This window comes from Arachis duranensis, chromosome 7 (genome assembly GCF_000817695.3).
Source record: "Arachis duranensis cultivar V14167 chromosome 7, aradu.V14167.gnm2.J7QH, whole genome shotgun sequence".
Classification (NCBI taxonomy): domain Eukaryota; kingdom Viridiplantae; phylum Streptophyta; class Magnoliopsida; order Fabales; family Fabaceae; genus Arachis; species Arachis duranensis.
Window position 1 is genome coordinate 12,627,239 of NC_029778.3, and position 27,751 is coordinate 12,654,989.

At 31.7% G+C, this 27,751-nt stretch overlaps 1 protein-coding gene across 1 annotated transcript; it reads left to right on the top strand.

Annotated features, from left to right (window-relative positions):
• Positions 1 to 8,756: 8,756 nt before the first annotated feature.
• LOC107457800 (uncharacterized) lies at positions 8,757 to 9,223 on the top strand. Its single transcript, XM_016075981.3, has 2 exons — positions 8,757 to 8,906; positions 8,984 to 9,223. Exons 1-2 carry the CDS (start codon positions 8,757 to 8,759, stop codon positions 9,221 to 9,223), a joined length of 390 nt encoding a protein of 129 aa, XP_015931467.1.
• The last annotated feature ends 18,528 nt before the right edge of the window (positions 9,224 to 27,751 follow it).

Sequence of the window (27,751 nt, forward strand, 5' to 3'; positions counted from 1 at the left end):
CATCAGGTGAAAAGGAGGAGATTAAAGGAAACAGTGACAAGATTCAAAATCATAGGGTATCGTTTAAAGATAAAGTTATTGATGCTTCAGCAAGGAGAGTTTTGGAGGTTGCTGATTCTCTTGATGGGGATAAGATAGTTATAATAGTCAGTAAGAAAGGTGATTTGGAGATATCAACTGTGACGTTCACTGAAGAAGCAAAAGAGATATTAGCAGGGTCCTACAAAGTTGCTATCATGATCAAAGTTCTTGAAAAAAATTTTAGCTATACGACGATCATGCACGAGCTTAAAGGTGTCTGGATAACCAAAGAAGGACATGAGGTACTAGATGTCGGTTTTTGCTATTTCTTAGTCAAATCTGATCTTTTGGAAGATAGAGAAAAAATTCTCCTTAGAAGATCGTGGATGATTACTGATAGTTATGTTGCGGTTAAACCTTGGAGTTCTTCATTCATACCTTGTGAAAACACATTTGGGTCTACCGTAGTTTGGATAAGGATCAAATGTTTAAACATTAATTACTATCAAGAGAGAGCCATGAAAATAATTGCGTCAGCGGTTGAAAAATAGATCCGCATCGACTTATCCACCAAGTCTGCGAAAAGGGAAAAGTATGCAAGAGCATGTGTGCAAATCAACTTGGAACTTCCAGTCATAAAGAGAATTCAAGTTGATGGTCATATCTATGACATAGAATATGAGCACCCAGTGGCGGAGCCACGTTATAGAGAAGGGGGGCAATGCCCCCTCCCCCAAAAATAAATAATATGTATGTATAAGTTTTAATTTTTTAATTTAGTTTTTTTTTAATTTTTAATTTTCCTTTCTTCTTAACTTATATTTTTCCTGTTGGCCCCTCCCAAAAAAATTTCTAACTCCACCCCTGGGAGCACTTGAATTTAATTTGTGAAAAATGTAGTTGCTTTGGGCACGTAACAAGAAAATGTGCGAAAGAGAACAACAATGGCATTGAGAAGGAAAGCACGGTGAAGGAGAAAAAATTTTTGTCACTATTTTCGGTAGATAATAACGAAAAAACGGCAGAAGGTAGTCAAATTTCAGTAAAAAAAATCAAAATTTAACTTTTGAATTTGGAATTAATGCCAAATTAATTCCAATTATGGAGAAGCATGGAACAACAAATCTTGTACATGATAATTTGCAAGAATCACGCATGGATAAGGATACTCATGCAAAAGAGGGTGAATGAGTTACAGTTAGTAAAAAAGACAAGAAAAAAGTGGGTAAAGACCCGAAAGTAGTACCAAAAAAGGCCAATGTAGCAACATGTTCTAATTTGGTGAGAAAGAAATTTTTTCTTGGGCCTACTAACATGCATGCTAGATCCTCATCAAATGCAAATGTGAAGTCCTCATCAAATGCAAAGGTGGGTCCCAAGAAAAAGAAGAATTCTCCATCCACACTTGGCTCTTTGGAAACAATATAGGTGGCTTTCAAGGATCAGAACACTCTTTTTTTAAAGCAGGGTACAAAATTCAGTGTCCTATTTCGCTTAAAAACTCACCTATTGAAGCATTGTCAATGGATTCTCGAGTACAAAAAGAGTTTGATAAAGCTAGTGCAACAACAAACCCGGAGAACCAATCTCAACAGAAGAATGATGGTTTTGTGGCGCAAGTTCAAGAAAAGAAGTTTGGAGACAATGGCCCACCAACGTGAAGTAGGATGATTAAATATTTCAATTATTTAATTTATTTTTATGGATTGTGAACATTTAAATATTATTTATTGGAATGTAAGGGAGCGTCAAATAAGATGTCTCGGGTGCACTGTAAGGAGTTGGTACAAAAATATCAACCAACTTTTTTTTTTATTTTGGTAGAAATTTATATTGGGTTTGAAACTATGAAAAATTTTTGGGAAAAATTAGGCTATTATCCTGTAGGGATTGTAGATGGTTTTGGACACAAGGGAGGAATTTGGTTCTTCTCTGCTAATTTAAATTTTTTTTGTAAAATTCTTTGTGCTATGAATCAATGTGTAACATTGAAAATTGATGGTGATGGGAGAAGATGAATTTGCAGTGCGGTTTATGGTAGCCCTTAAGCCGGTAATAGAGTATATTTATGGAGTCATTGGCTTGATATTGGCTTGTGCATTCAAGACCTGTGGGTGGTGGTAGAAAATTTTAATAATATTTTTGGTATTCATGAGGTGAAAGGTGGTAATTTCTATTCGAATCGCAGTAGTATCTTTGCAAGTACTTTAGATTCTTATGGTCTTTTTGATATGACAATCTCTGGGAGACGGTTTACTTGGTTTTATAAAATTCAAGGAAATAAAGAAATTGCAAAGAGATTGAATAGAGCTTGCTGTACTACAGAATGATGCCTTCTTTTTTCAGAAGCATTTATTGAAGTTCTTAGCCGTTCTCACTCTGATCATTGTCCCCTGCTTATCCGATGTCAAGGAGTTCCTGTCAAGAAAGGAAACCAACATTTTAGATTCCAAGCGGCATGGGCGACACATCCTGATTACAAGGCCATTGTTCAAAAATCTTGAGATAGTATAGATTTTGCATCTATAGGAAGTTGCTGGGGGTTCAAGAAACTTCGTTGGAATTCAACTCTACGGTCTTTGGCAATATTTTTATTAAAAAGAGAAAATTGGAGGCTTATTTGAACTGTATCTAATGAAAAATAGAAGCTGACGATGATCCGATTTTAAAGCACAAAGAGAAAGAATTGAGAGTTGAGTATAATCTAGTGTTGGCTCAGGAAGAGTTGCTTTAGTACCAGAAGTCAAGAGATCAATGGGTTCGGTATGGTGATAGAAATACTAGTTTTTTTCATATGCAAACCATCATTAGAAGAAAATCTAACAAGGTTTGTGGGTTGCTGGTCAGTGATGGGTCCTGGTCTGATGATGCAAAAGTTTTGCAAAGAGAGGTTGTTCATTTTTTTTAAATATTTTTTTCTCTACTGAGCCTGTTGAGGTTAATTGCATAGGAAAAATTTCTATGCCAACTCTTAGCCAAGATGATTGTAATAATTTGTCTAAACCAGTGACAATGTTGAAGGTTAAAAAAGTTCTGGATAATATGAGCTCATTCAAAGTTCCTGGGCCAGATGATTTTCAAGTATTTTTCTTCAAGAAATATTGGAATGTGGTGGGTCATGAGGTGTGGCGTACTATTCAAAAAGCATTTTTAGGAAGACATTAAGTCATTCTTTATTGAAAACTTTGATTGTCCCTATCCCTAAGTACGATCCTCCAACTAGATTGAAAGATTTTCGGCCAATAAGCCTTTGTAATGTCATTTATAAGCTAGTGACTAAAGTGTTGGTTAATAGATTACGACTTTTCTTGGATGATATCGTTAGCTGAACTCAGGAAGGGTTTATTTATGGCAGAGGAGCGCCTGATAATATTATTGTCGCCCAAGAAGTTTTTCACTTTCTTAAGCGAACAAAGTCTAGCAAAATGAGCTATGACTTTTAAGATTGATTTAGAAATGGCTTATGATAGAGTTGATTGGAATTTTCTTGAGCACACTCTTGAATCTTTTGGCTTTCCTTCTCTAATTATTCTGCTTGTAATGAATTATGTTCAGTCCTCAAATATTTCTATCATTTGGAATAGGAATAGATTGGATAGCTTCTAACCTCGCAGAGGACTCAGGCAAGGAGATCTAATTTCTCCATATTCATTTATTTTGTGCATGGAGAGATTGATGTGCTTCATTTTCAAACAAGTTGATGAGGGTATTTGGGATGGTGTGGCTGTTTCTAGAGGGGCACCTAGAGTTTTTCACTTGATGTTTGCAAATGACCTCCTCCTTTTTTGTAAAGTGGCGAAAAATCAAGTTCAGAATGTCGTGCACACCTTGGAGTTGCTCTGCAAAGCTTCAGATATGAAGGTTAATATTGAAAAATCTAAAGCTATTTGTTCTAGAAAAATCTCTAATAGAAGGAAGAAAATGTTGTCTGGTGTTTCTCATATTCCTTTTACTAGTGACCTAGGCAAATACTTAGGGATGAATCTCAATCATCCTCGAGCTGATAGGTCTATTTTTTCGGACTCTTTAGAGAAGATCAAGAATAAATTGGTTAGTTGAAAAGGTCGAATCCTTAATAGAGCAGGCAAGCTTTGCTTAATTAAATCTATTGCTTCTTCTCTTCCTATTTACTAAATGCAAGTGACTCTTTTTCCTACTTCGCTTTGTCAAAAGATTGATTCTTTGCTTAGACAATTCTTGTGGAAGGGAAAGGTAGGAGACCGTTGCTTAAACTTGGTCAAGTGGAGCAAAGTTGTCACTCCAAGAAAATATGGAGGTTTGGGAATTAGAGATACTCAATGTGTGAATTTTGCTTTATTAGGAACGCTTGTTTGGCAATTACTACATAATAAAGATAAGCTTTGGGTAAGAATTGTGCTGGCAAAATATTTATCTGGGGGTTCTTGCTTTTCGCCTAATTTTTCTAATAATGTTTCAAGCACTTGGCGAGCAATTTACAAGACAATAGAAAAGTTTCGTGATGGTTTTGAATGTTGTATAAGCAGGATGTCTCAATCCTTTTGGTATCATGCTTGGTGACTATCTGAAACGCTAGCTCCTTTGGTTCCTTTTGTGCACATTTTGATTCTTTCTTGAAGCTAGAAGATGTCTGGCACCATGGACATTGGCGGTGGATATTCTTTGCACAATGATTCCGGAAGAAATTAAACTTGATTTGATGCTATTTGATCCTATCAAGCAGGCAGGAGACAAAATAGGTTAGTTTTGGACAAATTCAAATATTCTCACCTACTCGACTAAAGCGGGTATGAGTGGCTATTGAAGAAGAAATTTGGTTGGAATGATAATGAAAATTGTCTTTGGCTTTGGCGCTTGAGAATACTGGAGAAGATAAAGTGTCTGCTCTGACTTTACCTCAATAACGGAGTTCCCATAGCTAGCTACCGGTTTCAAAAAGGTCTTGCTACTTCTGATTTTTGTCAGAGATGTTATCTTGCTCTAGAGGATATTAACCATTGCTTTAGGACTTGCCAAAAAGCTCGTCAGATTTGGATTAACTTAAACTTGGAAATGACCGTTGTGGATTTTGGTTTGGATTTTGTGTCTTGGATTCGTTTTAACCTAAAAAAAAATGAGTTCCTCTTTGCAGCAGCTTTTTGGTGGATTTGGAGAGATAGGAATAATGACATCTTTCATCAAGATGATCCATGGAGTAAGGAGAAAATTTTTCACTTGGCTAAACATGCTGCTCGAGAGTTTTCCAATGTCATTACCACCCAAAAACATATTATTTTATGTTTGTTTTTATTAGTTTAAATTTTAAAAAAATAATTTTATTATGTAATATCAAAATTTTTTATAATTAAAAAGTTTTAAATTCAATTTTTGTTAAATAAAAAAAATTCATCAAAAAGCAAAAAAAAATGTAAAAAATTCAAACAAATTTAAAATAGATTTTTGCATAAAAAAACATATTAGAGATATAATTAGTATCTCATTTTTTATGACAATAATTATTAATAAACAAGATAACTTTTGAATTATTTGCATTATTATCTTTGGGTAATTGAGAACAAAAAGCGTATTATGCAACATTTATCTGTGTGTTAGCATTTTCAGTCTACATGTCATTATCATAATGTAATGGACTAGCTAATTGTAATCATGGATTCCATTGTATTAAAATTTTGGAACACATTTAAAAAATGCTGTACATTATAAAAAAAGGATCTTATCTACTATGTAGGAAAATATATGCACGAGCGTGGCATTGACTTTAATTTCTATTGGAATCATCCACTTTCAAATTTTGTATATACACCATTAAATGCAATTCCTACATCATCAAGCATCCATGTGTGATTCGATAAGAACAAATGGGTTAACAGGCCTTTCTATTTTCAAATCGACATTTTCCAATCCCTGTATCCATCTTTTTTCATTGCAGTGTATGTTCCCATTGCTGCTTCATTCATGTTTTAAATTCAAATTTTTAATTTATTGCATCCATGATCATTTTAGATAGTGTGTATATATAAACCAATAAACGTATCTTGATAAAAATAATAAATAAATAAACATATCTGTGTAAGTGGGAATAATAATTATTATGAAATCTTGTTGGTTGTCGTTCAGACCATTATGGGAATAGTTTCATAACGGTTGAATAAAATTTTGGGTAAAGTACTAAATTGGTCCCCTAGGTTTGGGCGTAATTCTGTTTTGGTCCTTAAGGTTTAAAGTGTTCTATTTGAATCCAAAACGTTTTCATTTAGCATCAATTTAGTCCCACAGTGAGGTCAAAATTAAATAATTAACAAAATGTCCTACATAACAACAGTTCAAGAACAAAATCGATAATCTGGAGAACAAGTACAAGCTCCAGAGGTACAAAATCAACCATTGATGCATCAATACATTTATTTATCATTTTCTTTAGTTTTATAGAAAATATTTTATTTATATTATAAAAAATAATAAATAAATGTATTGATGTATCAATGGTTGATTTTATACCTCTGGAGCTTGTACTTGTTTTCCAGATTATCGATTTTGTTCTTGTACTGTTGTTATGTAGGACATTTTGTTAATTATTTAATTTTGACCTCACTGTGGGACTAAATTGATGCTAAATGAAAACGTTTTGGATTCAAATAGAACACTTTAAACCTTAAGGACCAAAACAGAATTACGCCCAAACCTAGAGGACCAATTTAGTACTTTACCCTAAAATTTTTTATTACAATAAAACTACGTAATCAAATAATTTTACGAATTAAACCCCAATCAATTTAGATATGCACATTTTTTAATAAGTTTTTTTTTATTATCGTCATTGTTGTCTTTCTGTTTTTTTATATGTTCAAAAAGTTAGTATTAAAAAATTTTAATTTACAATACAAAAATTTTGGTATATAATAAAAAATTTTTAAAAAATCACATGTTTAAAACATTGATCCTAATTAATAAAATATACATAATACATAAATTTTAATATATAATACCAAAAATTTAATGTATAATACAAAAATTTTAGTGCTTAATACAAAAAATTTTTAATGACTATCTATCTAAAATATTGATGCACAACTAACAAAATATATATAATACAATTTTTTTTAAAAATTACAATTAATTCACTCAATTAACAAAATATATTTACAGTAAAAATTTATATACTAGCTAAATAAGCTAAATAAGCTGAGCTAGTTAAAATTAAAAGATAAAATTATAAAATTCAATTTACCCAATTCACTAATTAATTAAAGAGATATTCTCTACATCCAAGTAATTTAGGCATCCAAAAGTTCATTCAAGTAATTTTAGATAACGTATTTTTTTTCGTTTTCTTCTTTTCTCACGCTTCTTCTCTTCTCCCCCACACTTCTTCTTTTTCTCTCGCGCTTCTTCTTCTTCTCACGCTCGTTTACACATGGAGCGTCTTCTTCTTTGCCTTCTTCTTCGCGTTCCTCCTCCTCCTCATTCTCCTCTTTCTTTTTTGAGTACCTTCTTCTTCATGTGTTTTCTCTTTATCGTCATTCTTTTGTTATTCTTTTTGGTGAAGAAGGAGGAAGAGTTTTGAATTGTGCAAAACAGAAATGAACCGAACATGTTATTATAGTGAAATAATTGTATAATACTAAATGAATGGAACATTATCCATTATATAAATTCAAATTCGAACAGCTTTCTGGATAATGAATCGAAACACGTACTTATGGTGAAATAATTGTATAGTACTGAATGAATGGAACATTATCTATTATATAAATTCGAACAGCTTTCTGCATAATGAACTGAAACACGTAGTCATGGTGAAACAATTGTATAGTACTGAATAAACAAAACATTATCCATTATATAAATTCAAATTCGAACAGCTTTCTGAATAATGAACCGAAACACGTACTCATAGTGAAACAATTGTATAGTACTGATGAACGAAACATAATCCATTATATAAAATCAAATTCAAACAACTTTTTGCGTAATGAACCGAAACAAGTACTCATGGTTATATAGTATTAAATGAACAAAACATAATCCATTATATAAAATCAAATTCAAATAGCTTTCTGCATAATGAACCGAATACGTACTCATGGTGAAACAATTGTATAGTACTGAATGAATGAAACATAATCCATTATATAAAATCAAATTCAAAACACCTCTGTCTACCATTTAGAGATTATCAATTCAATTCAATTCAAATTCACAACACCTACGTCTATTCAATTCAATTCAATTTAGCAATTGTATTCTCTATTCAATTCGATTGAAGAAAAAATTCATTAGCAAAATATTGGTATTGTTTGTGATAACGATAACAAAAGAAGAAGAAAAATACGTGAATTTGAAAAAAGAAGAAGATGACGTATATGTGTATTTAAAAGAATACGAAAGAAGATAAGAAAATAAAGCGCGTGTAATAACATTCTTTTAAGAGATAAGTATTGTTTTGGTCCCTAACGTTGAGGGTCAGAATCGAACCCGTCCCTGATGTATATTTTGATTTAAAATCGTCCTTAAAGTCGCATTTAAATTTAAAATCGTCCTTTATAACATTTTCGGACGTAAAAATGCCCTTGCGTCGTTATGAGGCAGTTATGATCATCGAAAATAATAATAAATGTATATATGTATATACAGGAAATTAAAATGAATATGAAAGTTTAATAATGATACATTGAATTGAAAGGAGGAAAGGGTAAAGCAGCGTGGAAGCCATTGTTGCAGAGCTCACCGTGAGGACCTGCTGGAGGGAGACAGCCATGACTACACGAAGCTCAACCTCGTCTCGAATCCCATCTTCGTCACAAGGTAGGCTGCTACTTTGTTCTCATGGTGAGAAGCCGGTGTTGCAAATCTCGGGAACTAAGGAGAACCCAGGTCGCAGATTTTGGGGTTGTGTCTACTTTGAGGTTTGTTTATTTGCTTTTTCGCTAAATTGGGTCTTCTGGGTGTTGGAAGGGATGGTGATCTCTGTGGATATGTGCAGGTGCAAGAAGGCTGCAATTTTTTTCGTTGGGCAGATCCAGATACAGAGGTGGAGTATTCAGAAATTGCTAGGATAAGGAAGAAGCTTTCGATGATAAAATCAAGAACTAAAGTGGCAGAGTGGAAGCTGAAGTTCGTTGCAGTGTTAGGGTTTTTTGGGTGGGTTGGGTTTGTATGTTTGCTGTTGCAGAGTTGGTCTGAAGCAACGCAACAGTGTCTCATTCCGTTGAACTTGGTATGAAACATGTGTAGGTATATTCTGCTGTTGTTTTTGGTGGTGAATTGGTCTGTCTGAGGTTTATGTATTAGGGGGGTTCTTGATTGTGGTATTTTCAATGTATTTGAAGATGTAATATGACTGTCTTGTAAGCATGGTTGGATATTGAAATGAGAGTGAAAGTTTTTCTTGGCAAAACATGATTTCCATGACTGAACAATAAGATAACAGTGTCATTAAAATGGTAACAATCTAAAGTGTTTGACATTAAAATGGTAACAACCTAAATACATAATAAGCATAGTGTTTGACATTACCAGAACCTTAATAGAAACTTAACTCAAAACAACCTAACCATCAAAAGGACTGGCTGGCAACAAGCCAATATTTCACTACAACAAACAGTAGCACAAAGGCAAAATATAAGCAACAAAAAGCAACAAAATATAAGCCAATATTTTAGTACAACCACACTGGATTAACCAGAAGTTTAACACAAACTTAAAACAAAATAAACAAACATGCTAAGTGTTGTCATTTCCCTAAAGCAATCCCCATTTTTTTGGAGGCAACTTTGCCATTAACTTCAGTTTCCTGGGAGAAACATGAGGTCCTCCAGTAAAGCTAACAGAGTAGTGCCTAGTGGGTTGGCTTGAAGATGTGGCAAAGGATGGCTGACATGCTGGAAGAACATTGGAGGTTGGTTGTGATGATGAAGTTGGTGGATCAGGTTGGGCTGAAGGTGTGGGCTTCGAGGTCCCCTTGGGCCTGCCTCTAGGCCTTTTTGGTGGTGCTACAGTGTTGGACTGGGCTGAGCTTGTTGGCTGTGTTGCTGAAGCAACTTTTCTCTTGACAGTGAGCTTGGGAGTGGGCTGTGTAGATGCACATTTCTTTCCTCCCTTAGCAGCTGGAGGGATAGAGTTGTTGCTTCCCCTGGATTGGTTGCCCTTGCTTTGTTTCTTGGAATTTTGGGCCTATGAAACATTTGCAGAAGAACATAAGGCTAAGTTAAAAATTCTCAGACATGCAATGTACAAAAATTTAATCAATATACCTCATTCTCAATAGGTGTAGGGCATCTGCTTTTATTATGTCCAACAACACCACATATAGAGCACCTCTGTTTCTCCCCCTTCCTGGACATGTGAGTGCGGCTGCTCTGTTCTTCATCTCCAGCAGCTGGCTTCTTTTTTTTGACTGGCCTGTGACTAGGCCTTCTGTATGGGGGAGGCATTACATCAGGATGTGGTATAATCTCCCATAGGTCAGGGCCGTTCAATGGGTGAATTACTACCTCGTAGCACCTCAAGTATGCTTCTCTCTTGTAGCAGTCAGCCACATAAGCTTCCAACTGAAGCCCTTTGAACTTGATGCAACCAATTGCATGGACACAAGGTATTCCACTCAATTGCCACCTTCTACAAGAGCACTCAGAGGATCTTAAGTCAACAGTAAACTTATCTAACCCATTCATAACCTCATATTTCTGAGCAGCAGACCAATATGGACGCCAGTCACCAGCAGATCTAGACCTCCTCTCCAACTTGATTCTAATCCTAGGTAAGATTGTCCCTGCATACTTCTGAACCAACTCCCTATTCTCTGCCCACCTAGTCATCAGTTTAACCCAGATCTCCTCCAACATTGTTAGTATAGGTTTCTCTCTAACATCAACTATGGCCGCATTAAAGCTCTCAAACATATTGTTAACCACTGTATCTACTCTAGAATTATAAGTAAACCTAGATCTAGACCAATACCTAGGGGGGATAGCAATTAGGTACCTATAGGCTTCCTAATTCACAGCTTTCAGTTCGGCCATGTTCTTCTCCCAGTCCCTCCAGTGAGTCGCCTTAGCACACCTCCACATTAGTTGCTTCAATTGTAACCCTGGAAACCGTTTCCTGAAATTACTGTATAGGTGCCTCACACAGAATCGATTCTCCACACCTGGTATAACAGCATCGTATGCTGGCAACAAACCCTGCAAGCAGAAAATGGAGGACTAAATAGTCATTGATACTTGAGATATAGTAATTCATTGTGTCAATGTACATAAGTTAAATTCGGTTTAGGCTTGCTTACTTTCTGCTGGTCAGACATAAAAGTAGTTCTTCCCATTTTCTCAACACCAATATCAGTTGCAAGATGACTAAAGAACCAAGTCCATGAGTCCTTGGTCTCGGCCTCTACAACTGCATAGGCAATGGGCAGCATTTGGTCATTTGGATCCCAACCAATGGCAGTGAGCAGTTGTCCCCCCTGTGGTGTCTTCAAAAAATAGCCGTCTAGACCAATAAAGCTCCTACAATGGTTGAAGCTCTGCTTGCATGCTTCCAAGCAGATATAGATCCTCTGAAAGATACAGCAGCTGGTCTGTGATGAGGCTACCTCATTATCAAGTTCAGGGAACCTTTGCACTTGTAAGCGAACAGATGTCCCTGGATTTGCCCGCATCAGCTCATGTGCATAATCATATATCCTCTTATACTGCTCTCGGAAGGTTCCCTGGATTTCATCAAGTGCAATTTGCTTGGTCCTCGTTGCCATTGACTTGGTGATAGTCAAATTCCACTTTTTTTGAGCCTTTGACACTAACTCCCTAATCTTGACCTTCGGATTTGATTCCACTTTCTTCTTGAATGCCTTCCCTAGCCATCTAGAGTGCAAAATTCCCACCCTGTGTGTTTGTGTACATGTGTGAGTCAAGTTCATGCTGTGAAGCTACCAAGTATCCTCTTCTTTCATCTTCGCAGCATACAGCCAAAACGGACACTCGCCAGTGCAAACTGCCCTAACCCTTTGCAGATCACACTTTCTAAATGTGATTGCCCGAGCCCTCTGCACAGCATATGCAGTCACAGTGTCCTTGAACTCTTCCCTGGTAGCATACACTGTGCCCACTTCCCACTTGTATTGGCTCATGTCTTTTTGATGCTTGTGAACTGGATAACTCTGTCCCTGGTGGTCTGAATCTGACACAGCACCTCCAACCTCGTGGTCATTCTCTATTTCATCACTCCCTGCTCCATCTTCATCCTCAAAGTTTTCAGTTGCAACCCTCTTATTTTTCACTGCCCTACTTTTTTCATTCAACACATTAACATCTTGAAATCCACTGACAGCAGGATCAAGCTCATCTTCACTGCTGGTAAAGTGTAAATCATCTTCAGTCTCTTCCTCTTCCTCAAATGGTTCATACTCTGAATCAAAGCTATCACTATCACTATAGTTACCCATATTAGCATCCAGGTTAACATCATCACCACCCTCTGTATTCTCGGCCCCAGAGATATCAGCAGCTGCATCAGATTTTTTTAAACCAGCATCTTCTCCTCCATACACAACCAGCTGTTGTCCCACATCATCCATCCTATGATCCCCCCCAACATCAATGTATCCACAAGCAGGAAACACCTCCTCTTCCTGAACCTTGTGCACTACATACAACTCAACATAATCTCTTACCTCAGCTATTTTGCACATAGCAATAGAATCTGCATCAGACTTAAACAACTTCAAATTTTTCTCCAAGTCTTCATGTGTAGGATCCTTGAACCACAACGAAGGGATATTCTCCTCCACATATCCAAACTGCTTTAACTCTGCATAAGCTTCAAATACGGACCACCGATCACCATCCATTTCTTCTATCACTGTTGTTTCTCCCCCCACATACTCTAACGGCCCATTCCGATAGGTAAACCACCCCCCATGGTAGACTTTCAGTTTAAAGTACACCATTGGCTTCTCCAGCAACCTATACACAGTGCCATATCACACAAATAGAAGAAAAAATTAAAACCTAAACCACACAGTGATCTTTATCCCTAATCTTAGTAAATGGTAAACAGCTACACATACCTGATAGAATATGCACGACCCTGCTTCCAGTAAACCAGACTCGGCTATGATCTTCACTCCAAGAACACCTTCTAGCGTTTCTGATTCTTCCCTAAGGCACGGTGGAACAACATTGGTGAAGTGAAACATTATGATTAATGTTGGGTTTACGTTGAGGGTTAGGAAGCATATGAAGGGGCGAGGTGTTTCGCGCGAAACACACAAACTTCAGAAGGATATCATTGTCATTTATAAAAAGTTTACTTCTTAAAGGATGATTTTAAATTCAAATGCGACTTTAAGGACGATTTTAAATCAAAATATACATCGGAGACGGATTCGATTCCGACCCTCAACGTGAGGGACCAAAACAATACTTATCCCTTCTTTTAATAAGAGTAATTTTTATTAGGGTTAGACCTACTTAAATAATACTTAAATAAAAAAATATTTGAATATATAGCATAACTCTTAATTAAACAAATGAATGGGTTCGGAAAATCTTTTTCATCCTACTCAATGCGAAACCAGCCAACGGACGCCCGTAACCACTACTCTCATTTGAATTTTGAAAAGAAGCCCCATGGGCCAATTATATAAAAATTTCACCCAAGACTTTAAATAGAGTAAACTATTAATTCGATTCTTGTCATTTTTTAAAATGATAATACACTTTCTTAAGATAAAAATAATTTATTTATTTTGAGAGATCGAATTGTCATTATAAAAATAGACAAAGACTAAATTAATAGTTTACTCTAAAAAAAACTATTGCATGCATTATTCATGCCAGTCCAAAAAACATACGAAAATAAATTTATTCGAGTTATCCTCTCATTTGATTGATTTAATTTATTGTTCGATTCAAGTATGTATCCAACATTGGAGAGGTTGACATTAATTGATTAATAAAAAAATCTCAAAATTAAACGAATCAAATACTATATATATATATATATATATAATTTTATTTAAACTTAGTTGATGTGAAATTTCACAAGTCACAATAATATCATCAGAATAATTCTAATTTAACATTTATTTCATGTTCACATTCTATGCTCAAATTTTTATCACGGCTTCTTTAATTGGTATTGTATGCTCTACAATGTATGCATGTCTCATTCACAACCAGAAGATATCAGAATGAAGGAATAATTCAGTTTAATCAGTTTGTTCGTTGTTCAAATCCTACACCATGTTGTTTGTTGATCATGCATTGTTTCATATATTAAAGAAATGCCACGTGAATTGCGTTTTGGATTTTCGGATTATGATTGAAGATGCCTTCTCAATGTTATTTTAAAATTACATAATAAACACATGCGTATGCATGATTTTAATATATAATTTTAATTTTAATACATTGATAATAATATAAAGGTTTAATTACTCTGCAGGTCCTTATAGTTTCACCGAATTTTCAATTAGGTCCCTATACTTTTTTTCTTTTCAATTGGGTCCCTATACGTTAATTTTTTTTTCAATTTAGTCCTTGTTAACGTTAAACGTTAAAAAAATGTTAGTGAATTGTGAAATTACTTTTATACCCCTAGAGACTTAATTGAAAAGAAAAAAATATAGGGACCTAATTGAAAATTTAGAGAAATTATAAATATTCAATGAAAGATATTCCTAAAATCCCTATTTAATAATTCTACGACATAAAAAATATTTCTATAATCCCTTTTATTTTATCACTATCATTTTTTTCTTATTTATATACAAATTGTACTAAAAATACCGTCTCTTTATTTTTTTTGACTTTCAAAATACCTTATCTTAAGAATATACAAAAAAAAATAATGCATAAAATGAAACAGAAAAATAGTAGTAATAAGTATAATATAAAATTCAATTTTCATCACTCAAGTATTTATTATGACTAACATAATGAAAGAACTTACATATGGCATATGGTAACAAGAATCATTGATAGAATAATAACTAAAATTGTTTACAAAAATTGAGTTCTATATAGTTCCTCACACAAGAGAACCAATTTAGCTCACAAAAACTCAAAAACAAGTATATTGAAGAAATGAATTTTCCTTATGGTAACAAGAACTATCAAAAAGAAATTCCTAAAGGCTGCTTGCTCTAGCATAAACAGATATTCCATCTCCCTTAGATATGATCTTTGCCATTGCAACTGATGCCAAGTGACGCACAGGCCATCGAACACCAAAAGTGAGCAGGGAATACAATGCATCCTCACACCGTCTTTGCCACAACAAAATATTTTCCTAGAAGATATGATAATTGTAACATCAAAAAACACACCAAGATTTTTAATGAAAACTTAAATCAACAACAACAAATAATATCAAATAAATAGCACCAAATCTTAATTAAAAGCCAATTCTCAAAAGGTATGTTTTTCATTCCAATTTTAAGAATAGTTGGTCCATTGAATATGGACAGAAAATCCACATTGCAATGTCTGTGAAAGTTCCACCAAGTGCCGGCTGCACATGAACATAAAGCCTTGCACAAAATTCTTGTACAAAAACCCTTGGTCCATTCAATCTGCAACAACTTAGTTTCAGCTTCTATATACAAAATGATCTGGATGCACACAGCTAACGATGTTCACAGCAAAATTAAATCATATGTCAATTCTCCAATTAACAAAATCTTTGTACATAAATATTTATATTGTAAACCCTAAACCATTATATAAAAAAAATTCAAAAATCAATTCAAGAAATAGGTATTCAACTAATGCCATATTTCTAAAAAATTGACATAGGCACAAATATGGTAAAAGCAATATGCTGACCTTGCAGGGAACAGAACCAAATATCGAATTACAACTCCAAAACACCATAAAGGAAATAAATAAATTTTCCAGTTCCTAGGTTCTGATCGAATTGACTTAAAGCACCTTAAGAATGAATCCTACTCAGCAAAAAACTCAATATATGAGCAAATGACCAGAATTTACTGCTAAACATATTAAACTTCATCTCACATGAACAATATTGAAGCATTACCCTTTTATTTTTTGCACCTTATATTCAATTAGAATTTACATCCAAATGGTCACTACTGCAGAACCCACCTCCACTAAGCAAAGCATCCCATACCTAGTCATCCAAGATGCTTGTGATAAGACAAGTATGTTTGCATATAATGTTAGCTTGTAGGTCATTTATTGAAGGAATTTGCCATAATTGAAGGCCTAGATATAAAAGCAAACCAGAGATTATACCTGATAATCCAATTGAAGATATTCAAGATATTAAAACTACTACTACATCTCCCCTTGGAATGGTGAAATTGCAAGCAGTGAGAGAATAAATTAACACAGCCCTACCTATAGTCCCCCAAGTTCCTGCATCCAACCTAGTCCTGGACTCTATCTAAACCAACACAGCCCTACCTACATCCATGGTGTTTACACCCTCGGACACCACTCCCAGAGCCAGGGTGAGAAACATTTTTGCTTCGAAACACTAGGTACTCAATGTGAATATAACAGAACCACAATGCCTACAATTAATACAGTTACACAGCATAAAAAAATTTGAGGAAGCCATACTTTAGTGCTCTCATACACATTTGTAACTAGTCTAAAACCTTTCCCATGAATTATGCAATTACAGTGAATAGATTATCAATGCCAAAAAATAAAACACAACTATGAAGACATGAATGACTTGATACCAAACAAATAGCAGCACAAAATTCAAAATCTTATACATTTAACAACCAAAACGAAATAAAAAATGAAGAAACTAACTCACCTGTTCTGGCAGATCGAGTGTGCAGGCAGCAAGGCGAAGCAAGATGCGGCAAGATAAGGCGAGGCGCGCCGAGTGGCGGACAGGGCTTCGACAGATCAATCAGTGCAGATCCTCAGAGACCGACGGACCGACGGAAGCTATGGATGAAGACGACGGATCGACAGCTATGGATGAAGATGATGGACCGACGGAGGAGAACGCACCGCACACGATTTTCAGGGAGCAAATTGGGGGTTGGCTGGGATTTTTTTTTCCTTTGGGACAAAATGGCAAGGGAATTTTGGGTATTTTGAAAAAATAGAGATATCTCCAGTTAGTTACCTAGTCTAAACAGAAGAATATTCGTTTTTTAAATAGAATATTCTGTTATCTTAGACGTTATTCTCACGGCAGGGACTTAATTGAAAAAAAAAATTAACGTATAGGGACCCAATTGAAAAGAAAAAAAGTATAGGGACCTAATTGAAAATTCGGTAAAACTATAGGGACCTGCAGAGTAATTAAACCTAATATAAAATATACTATATTATTTTTATTTAATTACATCTATTTTTTTGAATTTATTTACGTAAACAATTAAAAAATAGTTATTTTTATTAATGTGATATTACGTACTCAATGTATGTATAAAAATATTTTATTATATTAGCAAATTATTAAAATAAAATTTTTATAATATATTTTCTAAATATTAGAGATATAATTATTCATGTTATATTTTTTTTATTAATTTAAATTTTTAAGTTGAGTAATTTCATAATCATATATTATAAACATATTTGAAAATAATGTTATTATCTCATAAGCGAGTGGGGAAGTGATGGAGATTATATTATTCTTGTTCTATGAAGATGATGAGGATGGACTATGGAGTAATGACATTTATCCAACTAAAGTGCTTCATTTATGTATGAGCTCCCTTGATAAGTATCTACTTTTTTTAATGCATGAAATTTAATAAAAAAATCTAAAATTATTATTATATTTTTTAAATGACTTTTAGAGGCACAAGTTAACAACAACAAAAATGATTAAACTATAATTATTAGTGTGTAGATGAGAAAGGAGCACATGGGAATAGCATGGTAGAGTAGGGTCCTGCTGTTTATGCTGATTTGTGTCTCTTTGTACACGTGTCCCCTTTCTAAAAGAGGTCTCTGGGCTACTCTCACCTTAATTCTCCTAAATCCATCTTATTTCATGCTATGCAACCTTTTTTATTTTAATTTTATTATAAAATTTCAATTTCATTTCTATAATTAAATTGTTAACAATTAATTGTCATTTGTCAGTCAATTTTTTTCCCAGATTTGGCAGTGCCCTATCTACACACACCATTGTTAGCCATTTACATTTTTGCACATAATTTGTCCATTTTAGATTGTCAATTGAATTGATAAAGATAATATAAAAATTTAATAGTTTAATTGAATATATAAAATAATATATATATTTTTATTTTTTTTACTTTATTATTTTTTATTAGTTAACTCTTAAAAAACTAAATCAATTCAATTGATTTTTTTTTTCTATCATTTTTTTCTGGGTTCTTGACTGATTAGCTCATAACTAATTTGAGCTAAGTTTTTGTCATGAACAGTGAGAATAGTTCCATTCAAACATTTGTTTACTACTTAAAATAAATCTCCGTTGGGCCGCATATATATATGTTATATTTAATCTTATAGCATAGCTTATTCAATTCTTTAGTTTTAGTGCAAAACATTATTATCTTTCATTATCTAGATCTAGAATCTGGTTCACTTGGTCAAAAAACCTAAGTTATAACTTATAACGACTTAAGATATATAAAAACTTTTGCGCGCATGCTTTTGCCTAGTGGGTTGAATTTTCTATCACTCTTCTAGAACCTGTCTTTGTTAGTAGAATATATATTATTATCATGAATTTGTTGTTTACCTGGACCCAAAATATTTAATTGGTTAATTAAGCAGCCGAAAGGTGAAAGATTACTATATTTGTTTGGAAGAGTTTTTTGAAAGGATTTTTTAATTATTTTTTAAAATTTATAGAAAATTAAAATAAAGTTATTTATATTTAAATATTTTATATAAAAATATATTTTATTTATTAATTATATATTTGAGTACAATCATATAAAAATATTTTTTAAAAGAAATAAATTATAATTTTTAATTTTTTTTATTTTAAAAAAGATGTTTTTTATTTTTCTAGGATTTTTATTTTTATTATTAAAAATTTATTAAATATGTTAAAAAATAAAAAAATTATTAAAATTCTTTTTTTTTTCAATCAACTTCATGATATCTAAATAAGCACATAGTATGATGGTATATGTAGGAGTAAAAATGGAATTTCGATGTTGCGTTTAGCCGTATGAGGGTCGCCTTATTTGATTTGTTGTGTGTTTTATTAAGTGTCATGGTCGAAAGTGAGGTGGTGACGAATCATTCTTTTTTTTTTAATGGTTTAACAAATCGTAGCATTTTTATGATTTAATGTTTACATAAGTTTTAGGCTTTTAGTCACTGTGAAATACCGATTGTTTAACTTAGTCTAATAAAATTTTCAAGGTTTTCATTTTAGTTCATATTATAAATTTATTCTTTTAAGTGACATGTAAGAGGTACCCCATCGATATTTGACTTACTATAGCAATATTAATAAATAGAACAAACTAACAACATAAACTTAAACAGAGACTTCTTTAAAATTTTAATGGATCAAAATCAAAAGAAAATTTTATAAAAACTAAAATCTTATTTAAGTTGGTTAAAAATATAACTATTTATATAAATTATTTTTTTACTATAGTATTAAAATTGTTATGATAAAAAAGAGAAAGAAGACTTATGAAAAAGTTCAAGAAAAAAGTTTTAGAATAATATCGTTAAAATGGATTAAATTTATCGGTTCAACTCGTTCACCCTTTTAAATAGACAAATTTTTGCTTTTAAAATTATATCAATTTAATTTTCGAACTAAACAGACTGAGCCCGATTAACCAAAAAATAACGAGTTAAATTGACAATTTATTTAAATTTTTTTGCTTTTCTCTAAAAACAATAACATTTTAGTTTTGTCAATATTTTTTTTAAATTCGACTCGAAAATCCAACTCATCAACTAAAAAAAGTTTCCATATTTAAGATTTTGATCCAAAAGTTTTTTTTTCAAAATATTTTTTTGTAAAAAAGAAAAACTAAACAGAAAAATTCATTTAACCTATCGATAAACTATAAACGATCCAAACTAAAACAGCATGATCCGTGAATAAATAAAGCGTGTTTAAATAAGTGAGGCCGTATAATTTCGTAGACTTAGACAACAAATCGAAGTTAAATAGGTCAAATTACCTGTTTGATATCCCTATAAAGCATATTAAAAATATAACCATATTTATAAGAGGTGTTTTTAACATAATATTAAAGCTTCTACGATAAAAAAGAGAAAAAAAGCATATATAAAAATTTAAATTATTTAAAAAATATATTCCAATTAATAACAATATAGTTTTCAAACAGCACATCATGTTTTTTCGTTAAATAAAATCTAATTAATATTGTCTAATAAGTGGGATATAATAATATTAAAATTCCCTACCGTAATAAGTTTTTATTGATTGTTAACCTTTTATCAAAACGGGTTAAATATTTAAACTTCTTATGAACTCTGAAAGTGATTTAGTAATGTAATTCAAGTTTGTATTTGATGATTAGCTTCTCCTATATATAAAGATCTGGAAAATGTTTGGAATAGTACTCATCTCTCCAATTCCACTTATGTGGGAGAAGAGTCACCAATTTAAATAACAATAATGGTATTTCCAAACTTCATTTGCACTCAAATTGGTACTTACTTTTTTATTTACATTCCCAACATAAGATTTTCTTGCATGCTTTAGATTTTAGTCTACCTTCCATGAACTAAAATCATGCAATGTTTTTTACTACATAAATGCATGGGGCTTGATAACCAATCATGGAATTAGTTATTACAACTTACTAAAAAATCATAGAGAATATTGCAATTGCACACTAAACTTGAGACACAAACCACAAACCACAAAGCATAACCAAGGCTCAACTGAGTGCAAATAAATAAATAAGCTTTCTATTTTTGGAAGAAATTAAAACAATATCTAACATAAATGGTTCATAAAGATTTTTAAGCTTGCTTGATTATGCATTTGGACACATGGCATTAGTGCTAAATATTTTGACCCTAATTAATTTTGTTGGTATCTATGATTATATGCATATCCCACAAAACTCGATCATATCTTTTTAACATCACGCATGCTAATTTAGGCTTTCTTTTTTTTTTTTTTTGAGAATTAAACCCTATAAAACTAACATACAATATCAATATCAATTACTAATTTTCTGCGAAAAGTGCAGATTTTTAGATCCTACTTTCTACATATTCTCTGAAAGTAGATATCTAATTCTTTGTATGCTTGTTTCTATCAGTTTTAGTTTATAAAAAAAAATCATAATATGTTATTTTAGTTTTTGTGATTTAAATCTAGAATTTGATCCTTATAGAGTTTAATTTTTTTTTTTTAACAAATACATGTTTTAAAATGTGAGGCATGATGCACTATTTAGGTAATACCTTTTTAGAAAACCATAAAGATTTGGATGCATATAATAGTTATTCATAAGCAAACTTCAATCTTTACACATTTTTACAATAACAAAATTAAAAAATTTAACATGAACATGCTCACATAACTAATACATTTTAACATGCTATTATATTTTGTATCTATAATCTAATTTAACAAGTGAATTCGGTCACTAACCATTTGTATAATTGAGAATTATATATAAATCTGGTTAAATAATACATTTATATATAAAATTAATCCTATAAATTAATGATACAAAATTATCTAAAACATACAAAATATTTATATATCAATACCATTGCGTATTGATCAAAGAATTTTAAAAGATAAAATAGATTTATGAGACAACTCTCGCCAAGTGCAGACCATACTCTAGTAAGGTAAATAAAAGGAGAGAAAATTCATCCAAATTTAAAAATACTCTTATAAAAAGACATATTAAAAATATAATTATTTATGTCTGTAATAATAATTAGGGTATTATTTAGATATATGATCATGAATAAAGTCAAATTTATGAGATTGTTATATCACGGTATCTTTATTCTTTTAGAGTATGTTTGGAAGAAAGACAGAAATTGAGAGATTAAGACTGTGATACAATAATTAAGAGATTGAGATTAAATTAAATTTTAATATTATATTTTATATAAAATATACTGAATTGAGTTATGATTTAATATTATGTTTAATTTAAAATAAATATAAAAATTAAAGAATAAATTTAAAATTTAAAAAATTAAATTAAAAATATTTTTTTAAAAAATATTATTAAAATTTTAATTTTTATTCTTAAAATTTTAATTCCTTATATTTCATATTTTTTTAAAATATTAAAAAAATTAAAATTTTAATTCTAATATCTAATTATTAGATACTATATTAAATTTTAACCTCTCATTTTAATCTCAGTCCCCTGACAAACGCCCATCTCAAATAATGAATGAATGGATAAATTCAAATGATCAAAAGACATTACATATAAAATCATATCACATGCGTCAATGAATAGTTAAAAGGTTTAACTTATGAGCAGTGCAAAGTTCCACACGCCTATTATAATAATCTTTATTCAACCAATGAAATGAAATGGAGTGTCGTCGATTATTTATTTGATAAAAGATGGTTACGTATATTTTCCTATGTTTTTTAATTTTATTTTAGTGTTCTCTTAACACTCTATTTTTAATGGTTTAAATATGACTAATTTTTTGTTAAAAATTTTTATATTTGGTTAGATTTTATTGTTAAAAATATCAATAATTTAATTTTTATTTAGGATTCCGTAAATGTCCATCTCTTTTCTTTTTCATTCCTCGTTTTCCTTCCATAGCCACCACAGCACCACTAGCAGAATTACAAAATCTACCATCCCTTTTCAATTTTTCTTCTCAATTTTCACACCACATACTTTTTTCACTCTTCACTCATTACATGTCTCTTTGTTCTACACTCACCCCTTCATTTCTCATTCCACTTATATCCTCTCTCTATCTCTCTCTCTCATTTCATTTGCTCTCAAATCTTAGATACTACTTTCTCAATATGGTGGATTCAACTGAAAAGTGAATACTTACTCTAACTTTACGATACATGTTCTTTTCTCTTTTATTCTCAACTACTCATAATTGATCATTTTAATTTGTGCTCTGATGCAGGGATTGGATTCCGACAATGCAAGCCCTAATCCTACTGTCGCCGTCGCAAGTAAATGTCCAACAACCGAACAGAAGAAGACGTGCATGGATTGCGATACTTCCAAGACTCCTATCTGGAGAGGTGGCCCATTGTGCCCAAAAATTTTTTTGAATCAATTCTTTTTTATTAATATTTTGTTTTTTTCTCTGAAAAAAAAATTGTATTCGAAAATTTTATTAAGGAGAATTCATCAAACTTCTCTCTTTGAAGGTAGAGGTGTAACTCTGGTAAGATGGTAGATTTTGTAGCTTCGCTAATGGTGACTATGGAAGAGAAATAAGAAAGGGAGAAGAAAGGAGAAGGATATTTATGGAATTATAAACAAAAATTAAATCGTTGGTTATTTTTTTCGAATAGAACTAATCATGTATGGGTATAACTTTAATTTTAATTTTTCATAGTCAGTATTGTCGGTGTCTTAATTATTCATGGTCAGAAAAATTGATTTAAAAAATTTTGGGGCACAGTAGGGCCACCTCTTCAGAGAGGAGTGTTGTTGGAGGTACCACAGTCTGTGTACGTCTTCTTATGCTCGGTTGTTGGACTTTTACCTGCGGCTGCGACGGAGCTGGGGCTTGCGTCATCGGAGTCCGATCCCTGTATCAGAGCACAATACACTACTAGAAAATGGATTAATACAGACAGATTTACAGACAAATTTAGTCTTTATTATAGACGAATTTTTTGTTACCGACAAAATTACCGATGGATTTTGTCCCTCTGTAAAATTTTCGTCAGAAATTATTTACCGACGAATTTTTTTTCCGTTGAAAAATTACCGATGGATTTTTACCAGTTACCGACGGATTTTCCCTCTGTAAATTCTGCATCCATTTTCCGAAGGCAACGAACTTTTTTACAGATTTTCCGTCTGTAACTACAGACGGATTTTCAGACGAATTTTCCGTCTGTAAATTACAGACGAATTTTTTGACAAATTTTCTGTCTATAATTTGAACTTTGGAAAATCATTTTACACTCTGATTACAGACAGAAAATCTGTCTGTAAATCCGTCAGTAAGGTAAAATAGAATTTTTTTTCTAATTACAAAATAAACTTAATTTCATACAAAATAAATATAAATTTAATACAAATTTTTATCTAATTTGTATTCAAATATTTTTAATATTTCAAAAAATAAACAAATTCATCGTATTATCAAACTAAAAAAAATACTATAAACAAGCAAGTTAATATAATTCAAAACATAAACAAAATGTATTGATCATTAACTATAATTTCTAGTATATTGTTCAACCATACTAAAACTATCAGCTATAGTCTTCAGTGTTATCTTCATCCTCATCATCATAGCCCTCATCCGAAGACATTGAGGGTGGCGGCGGTAGCGGTGGTAGTGGAACTGCATTAGAACTACTTGACTTCACTTGGACTCCTAATATAACAGAAATTTTAACAACTGTTGCTCAATTATTTAAAATGATGCATGGTCACTTGAAAGAAAGATCAAAAAAGGAAAAAAAAAGAGAATAATAACAATGTGAGATATATAATCAATATTGAAATTTCACTCATCCCAGAAAAAACTATTCCCTCATATAAAAGTACATTATCTATTGGGCTTATTATCAATATTTGTGACGGTAAATCAATCTTGACAAACTGCAAAAGAATATATTTAAGAATTATATATATAAAAGAAATATTGAAGAGAAACTAATGAGTTAATTTTAATTTATGTGTACAACTCACCACTTTTCTGCCAATTAGAAGACTATATAAGTCAAGATTGTTGTACTCGGATACATGGAAGAACACAGAATCTGGCTTTAATTTCAATACTCTGCTTTTCAAATGCATGTGAAATATATATAATATAAAAAATTCCTATAAAGAATAATGCTAAATACATATGGGTTTAATTTATTTAACCCAAAAATATTAATTGATTATTTAAAAAAGGTTCAATTAATATATTGTCATGTATGTGTGAGTTAAGAGGCGAATTGTGCAGTACGTGAGTAACATTTTTTCCATATCATACAAGGATATACATTAATAAACAAACTAAAGAAAAATGTTTATCATCACAATGAGCAATAGTTTGCCATTAAAATTACCTCTTTGTATGTTTAATATTTCTCTGTGGTATATAGTTGCTTATAAAAATCTTGGTCTTCCACTGATCAGTAAGTCTGAAAAATTAAGAGGAGCAAATAAAAAGTAGCACCCTACATATATATAATTATTTTAGAGTAATATCATATACACTAATTTTGTATAATTTTTTTTATATAGTTATGTTTAGTATTAAAAATGATATGATTTATAAGAAATGAGAAAAAATGATGTAAATATTATTTTTTATTATTTTTATTCGTAATTATTTGACACTTAAGTTGTGTAGGTCATCGGCATATTCTAATTTTGCTACAATTTTATTGAAATACGTCTAGCTGATAGGTGATGGGATGACAAATTGTAAATTAAATAGGATAATATTAAGGTCATCATCTACATCTAAATATATCCGAAACTTAACTTCTTGCATTGCTAGTTTTTCTAAGAAAAAATTCAGGGGTAAAATAAAGGAGGATACACTTATTCAAATAGTGTTGATTTTTTTCTGTAGGCCTATTTCACAAATCAAAAAATAAAAAAAGAAAAATAAAAAAATATATGTTAAATTATTTTATAATTAAATTTCATAATTGTTGCAATAGTGCAAACTTCTTAATAGGAAATATATAGGAAACGGATCAAGATTCTTTTCTCTACTTGAATATAATCATTATTGGAATGAAGATGTATTGTGATCTCCACCATTATCATACCTTTGCTTTATAGGAGGACACTCCACCAGAAGGATAAGTACTTGCAATTAAAGATCCCTGATGATGAACAAAAGAAAAGTATATATTTCAAAATTATTATTATTAGTATAAAATCCATGAACCAATATTAACAAATTTAATGTTTAAATTTGGATACCAAATTTTGTTCATCCGTTTCATGTCAAGCACTAATGGATACCAAATCTTGTTCATAAGGCAGAACCTGTATCTTGATTAGTAGACCAACTCTCTCAGCACTATTCAATCTAGCTCTTACTTTAAATCCAAGTTTTATAAGTTCTCTAAAATGAAACTATCACTAGTCAGTATTGTAAAGAAAAGTTTCTTCTTAAAGAATAAGTGAATTGAAGAGTACTAACAAATGTACCTAATAAGTTTCTTCTTAAAGAATAAGTGAATTGAAGAGTACTAACAAATGTACCTAACAGTTCTTGAACCAACTCTACTAGTAGCACCAACAATAAATACTAAGTTATCATCCTTGGAATCTGTTTTCTCAGAAATTCCCTCAATTTTTGTTGAACCTTGTATAGAGTATAAACATTAACATTCGTATTAGTGATCATCAACACAAACCAAACATGTATAGCAAAATTATATATCTAACAGTTCTATTTGAATCACCTGAAGTTTGAGCTCTAACGCAGTGGAACTTGTGAGGCTTAGTTATCATCCTTTTTTTACTATCTCATTTAGTACCTTCAACAGAAGAAACTTACATTTTTAAATTCTAGTATGATAAGATAGTTATTCTGATTTCAATGCAATATGAACACTATGCAGTATGCACAAGAAGATAACATTTCTCCAACTATTAATTCATCAAATGCTCATCTTCTCTCCCTGTTCACGGGCGATGGAAGCCGAGAGAATTTCAAGATCACGATTCAAGACTGTCAATGCTGATTCACATTCAGGAAGAAGCCAAATTATAATGAGTTCTCAAAAGTAAAACTCAGTTCTAGTATTGACAGGAAGAATCAGAAATGCTAAGTAATGTTTGAGGGTGATTATTAGAGTTGAAATATGTCAAAATATATTGTTAACTTTCTCTTTCTCTCTCTCAAGAAATAAAACAGGATTATCATAGGCTTGATTCAGTTATGAATGAAAAATAAAAGACATTACTAGGTGAATTAATAAGCATGGAAGCAGAAACAACGGATAGAAGATTTCAAGCTGCTGATTAATTTCTACACCTATCTAAAGACAAGAAGTGCATTAAAATATTCTGTACCTTGGATGCTAATTCATCCACCTTTTGTTGAAGATTCAATAAATTTTTGACTCTTTAGAAAGTTTTTCCTCGAGCTCGGAAACTTCTGGCCTGAATGAAGTTTGATTAAAAGAAACATAATGTTACTATAGTGGTGACCTTAGATAAAAAGCACACTAGAAAATGATTTAAATCAAGATTTGTTGCTATATTTGTAATCACTGAATATGAAGATAAGTAATTTATAGAAAAACTAAAAGAAGCAATCCTTTACAATGGATATATGGACTGAATCTGCATATCTGCTGGAAACAATTTACATTTTTCTGAAAATATCTCAGATTGTTTTCAGCAATGAAATCTACAACTGTGTATCTTTGGCTACCTGCTCATCAACACCACCAGAAATAGAATGTAAAGCAAATGTAAGTCAATTCAATATGTGCAAATAATAATAACTGAAAAAAAGAAAAAAAATACCACTTTAACTAGTAACAATCTCCATTCTGAATTATCAGCATAGATAGTTGCCTCCATGAGATCTATCTTTGATGGCACTTTAAGCCACATAATATGATAGAAAAAATAATTTTTTTTTTGTTTTCCATCAACTAA